The 15,316-nt window shown below is 43.3% G+C and overlaps 1 protein-coding gene across 2 annotated transcripts in view; it reads right to left on the bottom strand.

Moving 5' to 3' along the window:
* The window catches only part of LOC118387463 (collagen alpha-2(IX) chain-like), a 124,622-nt gene that overhangs the window by 52,837 nt on the left and 56,469 nt on the right, over nt 1–15,316 (bottom strand). The window contains exon 1 of one of the 2 annotated variants that reach the window (XM_052525633.1): nt 2,003–2,141. The exons of the other annotated variant lie outside the window; for it this stretch is intronic. Coding sequence (XP_052381593.1) covers nt 2,003–2,122 — 120 coding nt within the window. The 5' untranslated portion in view covers nt 2,123–2,141. Of the gene's footprint in view, nt 1–2,002; nt 2,142–15,316 lie in introns of those variants that run through there. 2 annotated transcript variants of the gene reach the window in all.

The raw sequence follows: 15,316 nt of genomic DNA, 5'->3' as shown, positions 1-15,316 counted from the left end.
TGGCCTTGAGATATAAGCTGTTTTTCAGTCTCTCTGTCCCAGCTTTGATGCACCTGTACTTCTTCACTACGCTGTCTGTGTGGGTGGACCATTTCAGTTTGTACGTGATGTGTACGCTGAGGAACTTAAAAACTTTCCACTTTCCACCTTCTCCACTAGAATGAATGTGTCTGTGGTCTGGGCTGCATGTCACAATACAAACAAATGACTCTTCCTGTAGTTTTACATGCTCTTTGTTGACCCAGCTATGCCCACTTGGAAATTCTCCATCACAGGCAGTCGGTGGCACTTTAATTCGGGAAGACGGGCTCATAGCAATGGCTGGAACAGAATATTGGACCGGTATCGAACAAATCAAACATGTTTTCCATGTGGTTGATGCCATTCCATTCACTCCATTCCAGACATTATTATGAGCTGTCATCCCCTCAGCAGCCTCCTGTGTTCATCTATTGATTTCTTCTACTCTCAGTGGTTTTCAGGGGGAAAATGGGAAATTCCTAGGATTCATCACATATGTCAGATCTTTAGTGGCACACCTGGGATGGAGACGAATGGTTGTTTCTAATTGGGGTGATATCCCTCTGTCAGCGCCAGTCTCAGTCTGTTCTGGTAGCCTCCATGTCTCTGGAGCTGACAGCTCCCCACTCTACAGGCCATCCTGAGAGATCTATGGAGGCCAACCACTCACATAACTGCTCTAGGCTTAGGTGCTACCCCCCCCAACCACCACACACACACACAAAGGCCAAATCAAGCAGTAAGGTTCGTAAATCTATCCCAGACACAGGTATGTCTGTAGGCAATCTCAAACTGGCTGGGTCTTGCAGCAGGAGGTAGAAATATTGGCTTTAAAAAAAAACATGATGTCACAAAGTGCTGTACAGGACTCCCAGCCTAAAACCCCAAACAGTAAGCAATGGCTAGGAAAAACTCCCTAGAAAGGCCAGAACCTAGGAAGAAACCTAGAGAGGAACCAGGCTATGAGGGGTGGCCAGTCCTCTTCTGGCTGTGCTGGGTGGAGATTATAACAGAACATGGCCAAGATGTTCAAATGTTCATAGATAACCAGCAGGGTCAAATAATAATAATCACAGTGGTTGTCAAGGGTGCAACAGGTCAGGAGTAAAGGTCAGTTAGCCGATCATTCAGAGTATCTCTACCGCTCCTGAAAACAGCAGGTCTGGGACTTGTAGCACATCCGGTGAACAGGTCAGGGTTCCATAGCAAATCCATAACAAATCTCCCCAGTACTCAGTGTTGCAATGTTGAACAATAACTCAACCAAAGTTTAGGTTAAAACAGCTCACTGATGACTGTTCTTCTGTCTAACCAACAAAAACCGCTGTGAACCTCTTAGATCTAAAACCTCAAAACCACAAGCAACATTCAGTGTGTTAATAACACACAAACATTAAACAAAGTTAAAGACCTCTATAATCAAGCCGACCCGTTGCACAGTTATTAACATGAAATTCAACTCAATTAAAGCATTATCAAGCCCTTTGTAACAGTTATGCTAATGTATTCATTATGTGGATATTTCTCTCACATACCAAAGTGACTGAACATATCCTATCTAGGACATACACATCTCTGGCCCTGTCATGATGCCATATTGAGGACCTACTAAAGTGCGCTTAAGGACCACATTAATAATTCTACATCAATGGAACATAATCACACTACACCAACCCAATAGAAACATATGGGTGTTTTTACTTGAATGACTTTATTGTCCCCATGGGGAAATGTTGTTGCAGTATCATGTACACGTTTAAAGTGGTGTTTAAATACTGTAGACAAGAACATTCATAACAGTTACATACCAATAAAAGAGACTAGCCTGCTGGCTTTACAGGGTCGATAGGAACATTAGCCCAAGCTGTTAAGGAGGGGTATCACACCTGGCACAAATGATTGTCTAGTTCTGTTTTTCCTGCCAGGGTGCCCTATACCTGCCCTCAGAGCGGAGTAGTTCAAAGTCCGGGTGAGGCCCTACCTCTTTCCTCTTTGACTTTGGTATCCTTTGTCCCTCCAGACAAGCTCCAAGTAAATCCAGTAGCAGGCACCCAAGAACCAAGTACCATCCAAGATGGTAGTGCATGACTGCATCAGACATGGGGCTCTCTGCTCCCAGTAGATTCACAATACCCCCAGTCACACACACTCACTGTGAGGAGAGGCTGGTCCAACTCAAAGCAGACACACCCATAGCCCCACACACCTAACGGATACACAACACACACACTGGCACAAATCTTACACAGGGCAAAGTACAGCTCTAATCCTGGGTTGCTCCACGAAATGAGTGCCTTTTACTCATTTTTAAGTAGAAATTGTGCACCAGTATTGCATTTTAAAAAAAGGCCACATGGATAATTCAATAAATCAGATTTTTTATATTAATTTGCTAAAGTGCCAAAATTCATCATTTGGACATGTCCCTCCGTGCACCCTCTGACTTTCAGAGATTTTAACCCACTTAACCACAAATGTTAGGTTTTCACCATCATTGTAAAGCCCTAGTTATTATGTAGCTTTGACAAAGTAATCTCTGAAGATGATTATTTATTTCATGTGATTAGTGATTTGTTTTAAGGAAAAACAGCTGGCTGGCATTTTAAGGTCAACCCTGTTATGTGAATTGAACTCTCATTTTAATATGGTGAAACCATTCATTTCTTTATGATTCTTTCAAAAGAAACAAAGCACATCTAATAGTCAAATCTACTATTCTACTATTTTTGGCCATTTTCAGTTTTTTGTTGTTGTGGTGGAACCCAGAGTGGGTCGAGCATAACACATCAACCATGTTACCCATAGATAGATAGGCTGGAAATGTTTTAATAATTACACTTTTTTTGTGAAGCTTGTATTCAATTGCCCCTCCCTGATGCACTCAAGGGAAATGTATGGCAGTTTAAGATTTAAGATGAAATCGTCAACCCTGGCACTTAATAGGCACCCTTGGCACTTAATATAGTCATTTTTTCACTTAACCTCTTGAAATGTATTAAGTTGAACATGTGGTCATGTGGTCTTTTTGACAGAATGTTGAAATGAGGTGAAATCAATCTTCTTCTTTTTTTTTTTTACCAAGTAACACATTTCAAAAGGCACTGAATTGGTGGAACGACCTTCCTACGTTCAGAATATCACTATTATAGCAGACCTTACAGCAGCTACTTGCTTTACAGATTTCTGATCCTGCCCAACTTCTCCTGTGTGTGTGTGTGTGTGTGTGTGTGTGTGTGTGTGTGTGTGTGTGTGTGTGTGTGTGTGTGTGTGTGTGTGTGTGTGTGTGTGTGTGTGTGTGTGTGTGTGTGTGTGTGTGTGTGTGTGTGTGTGTGTGTGTGTGTGTGTGTGTGTGTGTGTGTGTGTGTGTGTGTGTGTGTGTGTGTGTGTGTGTTAATGTTTGCTCGTTGAGGGACACAAAAACCTCAACCATGACCTACGATTTACACCCAGAATACATGGGATCTCATGCAATGCATGTGTTGTAAATGCTGAATGAAGCTTGTGTCTACAACATGACTCACTCTAACCAAGGCCAACCAAGGCTCACTCTAACCAAGTTAGATTGAGGGTGAAAGTAAACATCTGATTATGGACATCCATTGGCACAACAATAGAAACAGCAGTTTCATGGACAACCAAGTGTCTCCACTTGAGTGAATCCCCTAACAGTTTTCAGACTTGTGTGGTTCTGTCTGATCGACTCTAGAAACGTGGATGGAGGTTTGAGGAGGAGGGAGGCCACAGAACCCACATGGATGACATGCTCTGGAGCAGAAAACTCTCCCCAAACCAGAGCTCCAGAAGAAAACACAGTTGAAAGCAGAAGATGGTAACATTTACTGGATCATTTCGGAGGTTCAATTGAATTATATGAGGGGAGGAAGACGAGACCTACAGCGCACTGAATCACAGCACAGGAAGAATTTCTTCATGTATATGGGAACAAAGAAGAACCACACTAATGCAACTATAAGCTATTCTAAAGCATGAGAGGGGTTGAGTTGGGGTGACAGTCCCAGTTGGGGATTCTCTGAGACTGTGGGTGTATGAGTGTGGGGTCAGTGGTTCCCTTCCATCACATCCCAGCCTTCCCCACTAGCTAATAGCTTCCAGAGAGCTCCAATGTCTCCTATAGGATAGTATTCCCCATAAAACACTGGTCTGGTGCAGAGCTGTGGCTGAGTGGTAACACTTCCTGGTCTCCACTTATGATTCTGTGTTGGAAAACAGGGTTCAATCCCTGAGTCAACCCTTCTAACATTCTCTCCTCTTGTAATTTCTACTATATCTAAAGAAAGCTTAAATGAAAAAGAACATTGGTTTGAAGGAACCAGTTTAATGTACTGCATTTTTGAGGGAGCGAACACACAAGCGATTCGCTGCACCTTTAATACCTGCATTAAACGCTGTACGTGCCGAATACAATTAGATTTTATTTGGCTATCCTATGAACCCACTCAACCTACCTTTGGGACTCCATGATGCAGGTATGGTTGGGTGTGAGAGATAGAAAACAAAACAGGGCTGCCTCCTTCTCCACCTTTATCTCTCCTGCTCCTCCATCTCCACGCCCCTTGCCCAACACCTACTCCACTTTCTCTTCTCATCCATGACATATACACTATGAACACCCTTTGTCTCTGTCAAGGAGCCAGTCTAGAAGCATTTAGCCTATTGTTTATCACAAGGGTACCCACTACATTAAGTGCCTATTCAGTGCCACGGTTAACGATTTCATCTTAAATCTGCCATACATTTCCCTTGTGTGCATCAGGGAGGGGCAATTGAATACAAGCTTCACACACTAGTTTCCTCTTCATTTAATTGAAATTACCTTGATTTCTATGTCCAGTGGGTATATATTTCACACAAACCTTTGGCTGTAGTATTAAATAAAACATTAACATTATACAGAATCTTCCTGACGAGGGAAACAAGCCCTGTGACTCTCAAATAAATAGTGCCCAAGGGAGAGATGCTGTATGTCCCAAATGGCATCATATTTTGTATTTAAGTGTATATACTGTAGATATATATATATATATATATGTACATATATAGTAGGGATTATGATGCCATGGGATGCATCCGTGTGATCTCCAGCCTCCTAATTAACACAGGGTTCTGGGAACCTCCGGATCCCATCAAACTTAACCTGGATGGTGGATCGTTTAATCCTTTTATGAAAGAGTGAAGAAAGATGAAAGAGTGAGTGAAAGATGTGTTTCCTTCTTTCTTTATATGAGAGCTCTTTATGCTGAATGGAGGTTTGCTCTGACTTGCTCTGGCTGCTGTGTCATCTATTCCTCAATAACAGGAGTTCTATAGGGCATCAGAGACGGAATACACAGAGAACCAAAAAAGGTTTTCCAGATATTGTGTTAGCCTCTCTAACCCCCTTCCATTTAATGATCCACAAACCATCCTTATTGAGGTTCCATTATAAGCGTCAGAAGATTACAACTCTGTCAGAATATTCTAAATGGGTCTATTGCCAATGACCGTCATCAATAACAACCCAGGTATGATGAGAATGGATATTACAGTGCTAACATGTAAAGTGCTTATCCAAGGTCAAAACTCACATATGTGTAGGCAGGCACACGTGTATAAGGGTGTGGATACATACATGTATTTCAGTGTGTGTGCATGTGTGTGTGTGTGGTTTGTGTGTGTGTGTGTGTGTGTGTGTGTGTGTGTGTGTGTGTGTGTGTGTGTGTGTGTGTGTGTGTGTGTGTGTGTGTGTGTGTGTGTGTGTGTGTGTGTGTGTGTGTGCGCGTTCGCGTGTGTGCGTCTCATGTGTGTATACATCAGTGGAGGCTCCTCAGAGGCAGAAGGGGAGGACCATACTACTCAGTAAATTACAATTCTGAAACAAAACATTTTCTTATTTTTAGATAAAAATATACTAAATATACACACGTCACCAAATATCTGATTAAAATACACTGTTTTGCAATGAAGGTCGACAGTAACTTCAACAGCACCCTCTAGAGTAGCACCATGATGTAGCCGGAGGACAGCTATTTTGTGTCCTCCTCTGGGTACATTGACTTAAATTCAGAACCTAGGATGCTCATGGTTCTCACCCCTTTGCATAGAGTAGTTGACTCAAAGAGAGAGAAAGACAATAGTTGAACAGTTTTTAACACATTAATTTCTTCAAAAATGAAGGAGAAGAAGCAGAGAGAGAGAAAGACAATAGTTGAACAGTTTTTAACACATTCATTTCTTCAAAAATGAAGGGGAAGAAGCAGAGAGAGAAAGCTATTTTTGTTTTTGTTTTGTTTGTTACCTTTCACTTAAGCTTTCGGGTTTATAAATGTATTGCCACCGGGGCCTGCCAGTGTAACTGGTAAACTGTTTGCTGTACACTGCATTGTGTGAAAGTAAACCCAAAATCCAATCTGTGTTTACAAACGCGTTAGTTCTAGTTTGCTGACATTGAAGTTCATAGGGTGACAGCAATTTAGGCTGTGTGGCGGTTAGCGGTTAGCTAAAGGTGAGAGGAGAAGAGCATGAAGATGCGAGAAGGAATTATACAACGAGCAAGTGATAATGCTGTATGTGGCTGCTATGAAAGTTAATTGTGTGTGCGGGTGATCAGGGATGTATTCATTCCGCCGATTCTGTTGCAAAACGTTTCTTAAATGGAAGCAAACAGAACGAAATGAAACACTTTGTTTTGCAACTGCTTGGAGTAATGATTACACCCCAGATTAGCTAGATGCAGGCAAGAGTGTGCAATGCGGTATTGAATGTGTGTGTCACACAATGATTAGTCTAATTTGTCTCTCGACCGTTGCATCTACGTTATAAACGTTCACTTGTAGGCTAGGTTGTGCCAACCTCATGATGGGTTTAGGGTACATTTGAGTAGCCTAAACCTATCGCTGTTATATTGAACTGGGTGAATGGAATATGAATGACAGTCATCCAATATGCTGTAATAGAAATAAAGCCGTGCACATAAAAAAATGGTTTCAATCCTCCCTAATCTTAAACGGCACCAACCGCCACTGGTATCCTTGAACATGATAGCCCAAACAGCCCCTGCCTGAGAGTTGGCTGATCTTTCAGCACCAGGAAAAGGGTAGGTAGGGTGGAGATATACAGATAATTATAATTATATCATAGGCTTCATCATGACAGCTCCAATGCAGTAGTAAAGCAAAAGCAGACAACCACTTAATCATCCCATCTGAGGACAAGGAGAACAAATGCAGCCAACAGATACACACTGTACTGTACAGATTCAGCAGATCAAGATCATATTCGTTAGTGCACATCAGTTCAAAACGTAGCAAAATGTTTTTCAACGGAAAAGGAAAACAAGCGTTTTTATATTGGACAACGGCAGGTAGATCCCTCCCTGTTTCAATCCATTTTCTTCTGTTCGGTGCCTAATGATTCGACCCAGGTCTGATCATCTCTGAGCTCTGAGGTGTGTTTGATTTATTATGTCAGGTTGGCAGAGCACCACACCATCCAGGAATAGGATCTACCGCGCTGACACACAGGTTACTCATCTACTAGTGCCAGCATCTACTGCTGCTGGCAATGGAACATTACCAAAGGTGCCTTCTGTCTGAACGATAAGTAGCTCTGTCTGTCGACAATCCTACCCCGCCGCTCCCTGTCGCTAGGCAACCGCACAAACCTGTCTGTGTTTTGTAACCTCATCCCCTCGCCTTCTGAACTACAGGGGAAAAGAATGATTTGGAGGTGAACGTCAGGATCAGGAAAATGAGATTGAGGAAAAAAATGAAAAACCCTGGAAAGCGATCTCTGGTATGTATGACATGGGAGAATGTTGGTCTTGGCTGGCATTGCAGAGTTTTGGCCTGTAGCGTATGTACTGTGCATGTCTTACAGATGAATAGGCAACAATGGACAGTCACCATTTTTCTTTTCTTTTTCCAAATTAATGCACATTCCTATACAAATCATCATATCCGGAAAGGCAGGTGGTCACACTGATCCTGGCAGAGCTTGATCTGTGACTGGAGATACCTTATAACTAGAGATAGCGTATACATGTAGATTAGAGATATTAGGCCAGAGGTAGTGTGGTGTGTGTGTGTGTTTGTTTGGTTTTACTATCCTTGTGGGGACTAGGAGTCCTCACAAGGATATTAAAACAAGGAAAATTCAGCAAGTGGAGACATTTCGCCAGTCCCCACAAGGAAAAGGGCTAGGATTAGGGTTAGAATTAGGGTTAGGAGTTAAGGTTAGGTTAGGGGTAGGTTTAGGGAAAATAGGATTTTGAATGGGAATCAATTGTTTGCTCCCCACAAGGATTGTAAACAATTGTGTTGTAGGTCTTTCCTAACATTTACCTCTCTTTCCAGGTGCTCCCTCTGGCCAACTAACCAACTTGACTAGGCGTGTAAGAATTCACGAAAGCTTCCAGCATTTCACATGCATGAAAAAAATACTATAGTATACTATGGTACAAATACTATTGTATTACTATATTTCTATACTATAATATTCACTGTAGTGTTTTTGTGGAAATTATTGTAGTATTTTCTGTAGTGTTTTTGCAGACATGACTGTAGTATACTGTAGTACTTACTGTAGTGTTTTTGCAGAGATGACTGTAATATACTGTAGTATTTACTATTGTCTTTTTGCTTTATTATCTTTGACATAGAAGTGGGGTCTTTCTCCTTGAGGAAACCTAATGGACAAATACTAAAAGAGCACATTTTCTATAACCTGTAGGTAGATAGGACTGGAGTCTAAATGGATAGTTCAGAGCTTCTGCTCTTTTCTATAACCTGTAGGTAGATAGGACTGGAGTCTAAATGTATAGTTCAGAGCTTCTGCTCTTTTCTATAACCTGTAGGTAGATAGGACTGGAGTCTAAATGGACAGTTCAGAGCTTCTGCTCTTTTCTATAACCTGTAGGTAGATAGGACTGGAGTCTAAATGGATAGTTCAGAGCTTCTGCTCTTTTCTATAACCTGTAGGTAGATAGGACTGGAGTCTAAATGTATAGTTCAGAGCTTCTGCTCTTTTCTATAACCTGTAGGTAGATAGGACTGGAGTCTAAATGGACAGTTCAGAGCTTCTGCTCTTTTCTATAACCTGTAGGTAGATAGGACTGGAGTCTAAATGGACAGTTCAGAGCTTCTGCTCTTTTCTATAACCTGTAGGTAGATAGGACTGGAGTCTAAATGGACAGTTCAGAGCTTCTGCTCTTTTCTATAACCTGTAGGTAGATAGGACTGGAGTCTAAATGGACAGTTCAGAGCTTCTGCTCTTTTCTATAACCTGTAGGTAGGTAGGACTGGAGTCTAAATGGATAGTTCAGAGCTTCTGCTCTTTTCTATAGCCAAATATGGTCTATACTTGGCATGTCGGTTTCTCATTCATGGGTGGTGTATATGCAAATTAAATACTGTAGTATAGTTTTACAAAACTGTCGTGTTTTTGAGGACACTAGTGTTTTTACGGATAATACTGTAGTATTTAATATAATATTCTACAGCATTCCAAAAATATATATAAGTACTACACCTGCTCGAGGGATACTACATCGTGTAGTGTATTCTACAGTGTACTACAATATACTACATTAAGCACTACATAATCAATGGATACTACAGTGTGTAGTATAGTACAGTAGGTCCTCATTTAAAAGTTGAATCATACCGCAGAGCAGCTTGCGGGATATTGCACAATGTTATGGCATGTTGGAGTGCATGACATCATAGTATTTTACCGTCAGCCATTGTTGCCATTGATGCTAGTTTGACCACCAGAGGGCATCTTTGAGGGTGTCTTTATGAAGCATGTTGGTGCTTGCTTACTTTTCCATAAAATCCGACAGAGGTCCATGCAGGCAAGACGTTTTGATTGCTAAACCCTATCCAAAAGTGCATATTCCAATGTTTTTAATTAACCTAGTTAACCTAGTTACAGATGGTCTCTCTTTCAGAGTGAAACGGTGCTGAAATAGTTGACCACACTCCGGTTGACCACACACTTCAAATCTTATCGCAACAATTGGATGACTTTGGGTGTTTCAGCATGCAACAATTTTATGCCACCAATTGCATTAGCCTACATTATTCCAATATTTCTCTCATTCAGTGATTTATTCCCATAGTAATTTGTTATGGATCCATCCAGATGTGGTTAGAAAACAGTGCATGTGGTGGGCTATGCAAACAGATGGGTGAAGTGAAATGCTGCGCAAACACGCATTAATAAATCCCTAAAGTCCCTAAACTCGGCAAGAGTCTATTGTCCTGCTAAACCATTTACACCTGGCCCACAGCCTTGTTGAGCACTTACAGTACGGTGCACTTTCACTCCATTCTCCGCATGACTCTCTGTCACCAGATGCTTCTTTCTATTGTTGAAATCTATTTGGTAACATTCCACAGGTAAATGTACTAAATGAAACACATAGCTCTGGTCTGGAAAACATGTTAAACCTTTTGGGGGGTTTTATTTATCTGTGTTTAGTAGCTGAGGCTTTATGGCTTCGTCATCAACTTGTTAATTTAGCAGACATCACTTGCAGTAAACCATATATTTTATGAATATAACAGAATTTAACATAACATTTTAGTTTCTCTTAGAATAAAAACCTTATAGTGTAACAACAGTTGTAGTAATGTCACGCCTTGGTCATAGTATTTTGTGTTTTCGTTATATATTTGGTCAGGCCAGGTTTATTTTGTTGTGTTTCGTATTGGGGTTTTGAAGGCATTGGGATTGCGGCTGAGTAGGGGTGTAGAATAGGCTTGGTTGCCTGAGGCGGTTCTCAATCAGAGTCAGGTGATTTTCGTTGTCTCTGATTGGGAACCATATTTAGGTAGCCTGGGTTTCACTATGTATTTTGTGGGTGATTGTTCCTGTCTCCGTGTTAGTGTTCACCAGACAGGCTGTATAGGTTTTCACGTTCCGTTTGTTGTTTTGTATATTTTTAAGTTATTTCATGTATCGCTATTCTACATTAAAGAACATGAGTAACCACCACGCTGCATTTTGGTCCGACTCTCCTTCAACAGACGAACGCCGTTACAGAATCACCCACCACACCCGGAACGAGCGGCGTGGTAACAGGCAGCGACAGCAGGAGCAGCGAAGGGAGGACGTTATGGACAGCAGAAGTATGGAGTATACGACGTGGGAAGAAATAGACAGGTGAGCGGTCGACCCAGAGAGAGTGCCGGAGCCCGCCTGGGATTAGCTGGAGCAGTGCGAAGAGGGCTATAGGAGAATGGAGTTGGAGAGACAATCACGACTGCACAGAAGAAAGCCCGTGAGTCAGCCCCAAAAACGTATTGGGGGGCTCAGGGAGAGAGTGGCAGAGTCAGGAGATAGACCTGAGCCAACTCTCCTTGTTAATCGTGAGGAGCCAAGGAGGAGACCAGAACCAGAGCCGGTGTTAGAGGTGAGCGAAGCAGAGACTGTGAAGGAGTTAATGGGGAAAGTGGAGTGGAGAGTAATGAGGGAGTTGCTAGCTTGGTGCTTTAGGTACAAGATTCGTCCGACGGCGCTCCATACTCATCCTGATGTGCGTGTTAGTCGGCTGGTGAAAAATGTGCCAGCCTCACGCACTAGGCCTCCTGTGTACCTACCTAGCCTTGCACGTCCTGTGCCAGTCCTGCTCTCAGGCTCTCCAGTACACCTTCACGGTCCAGTCTATCCAGAGCCACCTCCAAACACCAGTCCGCCGGTGGCAGCTCCCCGCACCAGGCTTCCTGTGCGTGTCCTCGATCCAGTACCATCAGTTCCAGCACCACGCACCAGGCCTTCAGTGCGCCTCGCCTGTTCAGCGCAGCCAGCGTTTTCCTCCTCTCCTGCGCTGTCGGAGTCTCCCGCCTGTTCATCGCTTCCAGAGCCTTCCTCCTCTACAGCGCTGCCGGAGCCTCCTGCCTGTTCGGAGCAGCCTGAGCTGCCAGTCTGCATGGAGCAGCCAGAGCTGCCAGTCTGCATGTAGCAGCCAGAGCTGCCAGTCTGCATGTAGCAGCCAGAGTTGCCAGTCTGTATGTAGCAGCCAGAGCTGCCAGACTGCATGGAGCAGCCTGAGCTGGCAGTCTGCATGGAGCAGCCTGAGCTGTCAGTCTGCATGGAGCAGCCAGAGCAGCTAGATTCGCCAGTCAGCCATGATCTTCCAGATCTGCCAGTCAACCAGATTCTTCCAGATCTGCCAGTCAACCAGACTCTTCCAGATCTGCCAGTCAACCAGACTCTTCCAGATCTGCCAGTCAACCAGACTCTTCCAGATCCGCCAGCCAGCCAGGATCTGCCGGAGCCAACTACCTGCCTGAGCTTCATCTTAGTACTGGGCATCCTCTCAGTACTGGGCTTCCTCTCAGTACTGGGCTTCCCCTCAGTCCCGAGCTTCCCCTCAGTCCCGAGCTGCCCCTCAGTCCCGAGCTGCCCCTCAGTCCCGAGCTGCCCCTCAGTCCCGAGCTGCCCCTCAGTCCCGAGCTGCCCCTCAGTCCCGAGCTTCCCCTCAGTCCCGAAGCTTCCCCTCAGTCCCGAGCCCCTCAGTCCCGAGCTCCCCTCAGTCCCGAGCTGCCCCTCAGTCCCGAGCCCCTCAGTCCTGAGCTTCCCCTCAGTCCCGAGCTTCCCCTCAGTCCCGAGCTGCCCCTCAGTCCCGAGCTCAGTCCCCCTCAGTCCCGAGCTGCCCCTCAGTCCCGAGCTGCCCTCAGTCACGAGCTGCCCTCAGTCAGAGCTGCCCCTCAGCGAGCCCCTCAGTCACGAGCTGCCCCTCAGTCCAGTGGGGTTCTGGGTGAGGACTATTAGGCCATGGTCGGCTGCGAGGGTGGATTATCCCAGGACGTGAAGGGGAGGAAATATGACATTAATGGAGCGGGGTCCACGTCCCGAGCCGGAGCCACCACCATGGACAGACGCCCACCCGGACCCTCCCTATGGTTTTGAGGTGCGTCCGGGAGTCTGCACCTTAGGGGGGTTCTGTCACGCCTTGGTCATAGTATTGTGTGTTTTCGTTATATATTTGGTCAGGCCAGGGTGTGACATGGGTTTATTTTGTTGTGTTTCGTATTGGGGTTTTGTAGGCATTGGGATTGCGGCTGAGTAGGGGTGTAGAATAGGCTTGGTTGCCTGAGGCGGTTCTCAATCAGAGTCAGGTGATTTTCATTGTCTCTGATTGGGAACCATATTTAGGTAGCCTGGGTTTCACTGTGTATTTTGTGGGTGATTGTTACTGTCTCCGTGTTAGTGTTCACCAGACAGGCTGTATAGGTTTTCACGTTCCGTTTGTTGTTGTGTATATTTTTAAGTTATTTCATGTATCGCTATTCTACATTAAAGAACATGAGTAACCACCACGCAGCATTTTGGTCCGACTCTCCTTCAACAGACAAACGCCGTTACAAGTAAGTAACAGCTACAGAGGAAGAGCAATTCTTACACTATTCAATCACCCTCTTCTTCTTCATCCTCCTCATCATTCAGCTCATTAAAATTCAATTGTAATACAATTTGTCACTCTCATTCAACAACTCTAAATCTTTTTTGCATGTGCTCCAAAGGGATAACATGTAATAACATGATATAGGTTGATTAAATAATAAAAATAAAAAATATTATTATTTATTATTGTCAGTCCACATCAAGATCAGCTCTATTAGATCTATTAAACCCTCCTGTACACACCAGGCTTCAGTAATAAAACACTTGGTTTCACTATCCCCACACCCTTAAAACATCAAGATCAGCTCTATTAGATCTATTAAACCCTCCTGTACACACCAGGCTTCAGTAATAAAACACTTGGTTTCACTATCCCCACACCCTTAAAACATCAAGATCAGCTCTATTAGATCTATTAAACCCTCCTGTACACACCAGGCTTCAGTAATAAAACACTTGGTTTCACTATCCCCACACCCTTAAAACATCAAGATCAGCTCTATTAGATCTATTAAACTCTCCTGTACACACCAGGCTTCAGTAATAAAACACTTGGTTTCACTATCCCCACACCCTTAAAACATCAAGATCAGCTCTATTAGATCTATTAAACCCTCCTGTACACACCAGGCTTCAATAATAAAACACTTGGTTTCACTATCCCCACACCCTTAAAACATCAAGATCAGCTCTATTAGATCTATTAAACTCTCCTGTACACACCAGGCTTCAGTAAGAAAACACTTGGTTTCACTATCCCCACACCCTTAAAACATCAAGATCAGCTCTATTAGATCTATTAAACTCTCCTGTACACACCAGGCTTAAGTAATAAAACACTTGGTTTCACTATCCCCACACCCTTAAAACATCAAGATCAGCTCTATTAGATCTATTAAACTCTCCTGTACACACCAGGCTTCAGTAAGAAAACACTTGGTTTCACTATCCCCACACCCTTAAAACATCAAGATCAGCTCTATTAGATCTATTAAACCCTCCTGTACACACCAGGCTTCAGTAAGAAAACACTTGGTTTCACTATCCCCACCTCTTAGGCCGCCCCATCCCGCATGCGGGATCGTGACTACAGCCTCAAGCTCATTACCATAACGCAACATTAGCGATTTCTGAAAATTGCAAAATAAATGAAATAAACTGTCCTCAAGTATCCTTTTCTTAACACCAGGCTTCAGTAATTTGTGTAAAATCAGCATTTGGCATTTCTCTATTCAAAACCAGCAAAGGGATCAAATAAAATAATTTACCTTGAAGAACATCAAGACTCTCAGCTAGCAGATGTCCAGTTTTTCCTGAAAGATGCTTGTTTCCGTTTGTTCCTGAAACTAACCAGTCACCCTAACTCCATAATAGTGAAACATAAAACGTTGTTTGAATCAAGATGGAAAAATACTGGGACCTGACTTTAGCTATTAAATTTCCACGCAGACACCATAAAACTTGGTAATTGTAGTCTCTTATGGTCAATCTTCCAATGATATGCCTACAAATACGTCACAATGCTGCAGACACCTGGGGAAACGATAGGAAGTGTCCGTTCTCCTGTACACACCAGGCTTCAGTAAGAAAACACTTGGTTTTTGGATTTTGTTCTATCCTCCAGTGAAAATCTTTGCAGTTCTGGAAACGTAGTGTCTTCTTTCCAAAACTATCAAAGCATCAAGATCAGCTCTATTAGATCTATTAAACTCTCCTGTACACACCAGGCTTCAGTAATAAAATCACAACACTTTTCTCTTGTTGCTTGAAATCCTTAACTGAATTACAAACGTCTGTGTCACGTTCTGACCTTTATTTCCTTTGTTTTGTCATTATTTAGTATAGTCAGGGCGTGAGTTGGGGTGGGCAGTCTATGTTTGATTTCTAT

Source organism: Oncorhynchus keta, chromosome 9, assembly GCF_023373465.1.
Source record: "Oncorhynchus keta strain PuntledgeMale-10-30-2019 chromosome 9, Oket_V2, whole genome shotgun sequence".
In the NCBI taxonomy this organism is placed as follows: Eukaryota; Metazoa; Chordata; class Actinopteri; order Salmoniformes; family Salmonidae; genus Oncorhynchus; species Oncorhynchus keta.
Note: the sequence above shows the minus strand (reverse complement) of the source record. Positions and strands in the feature narration are given on the sequence as shown.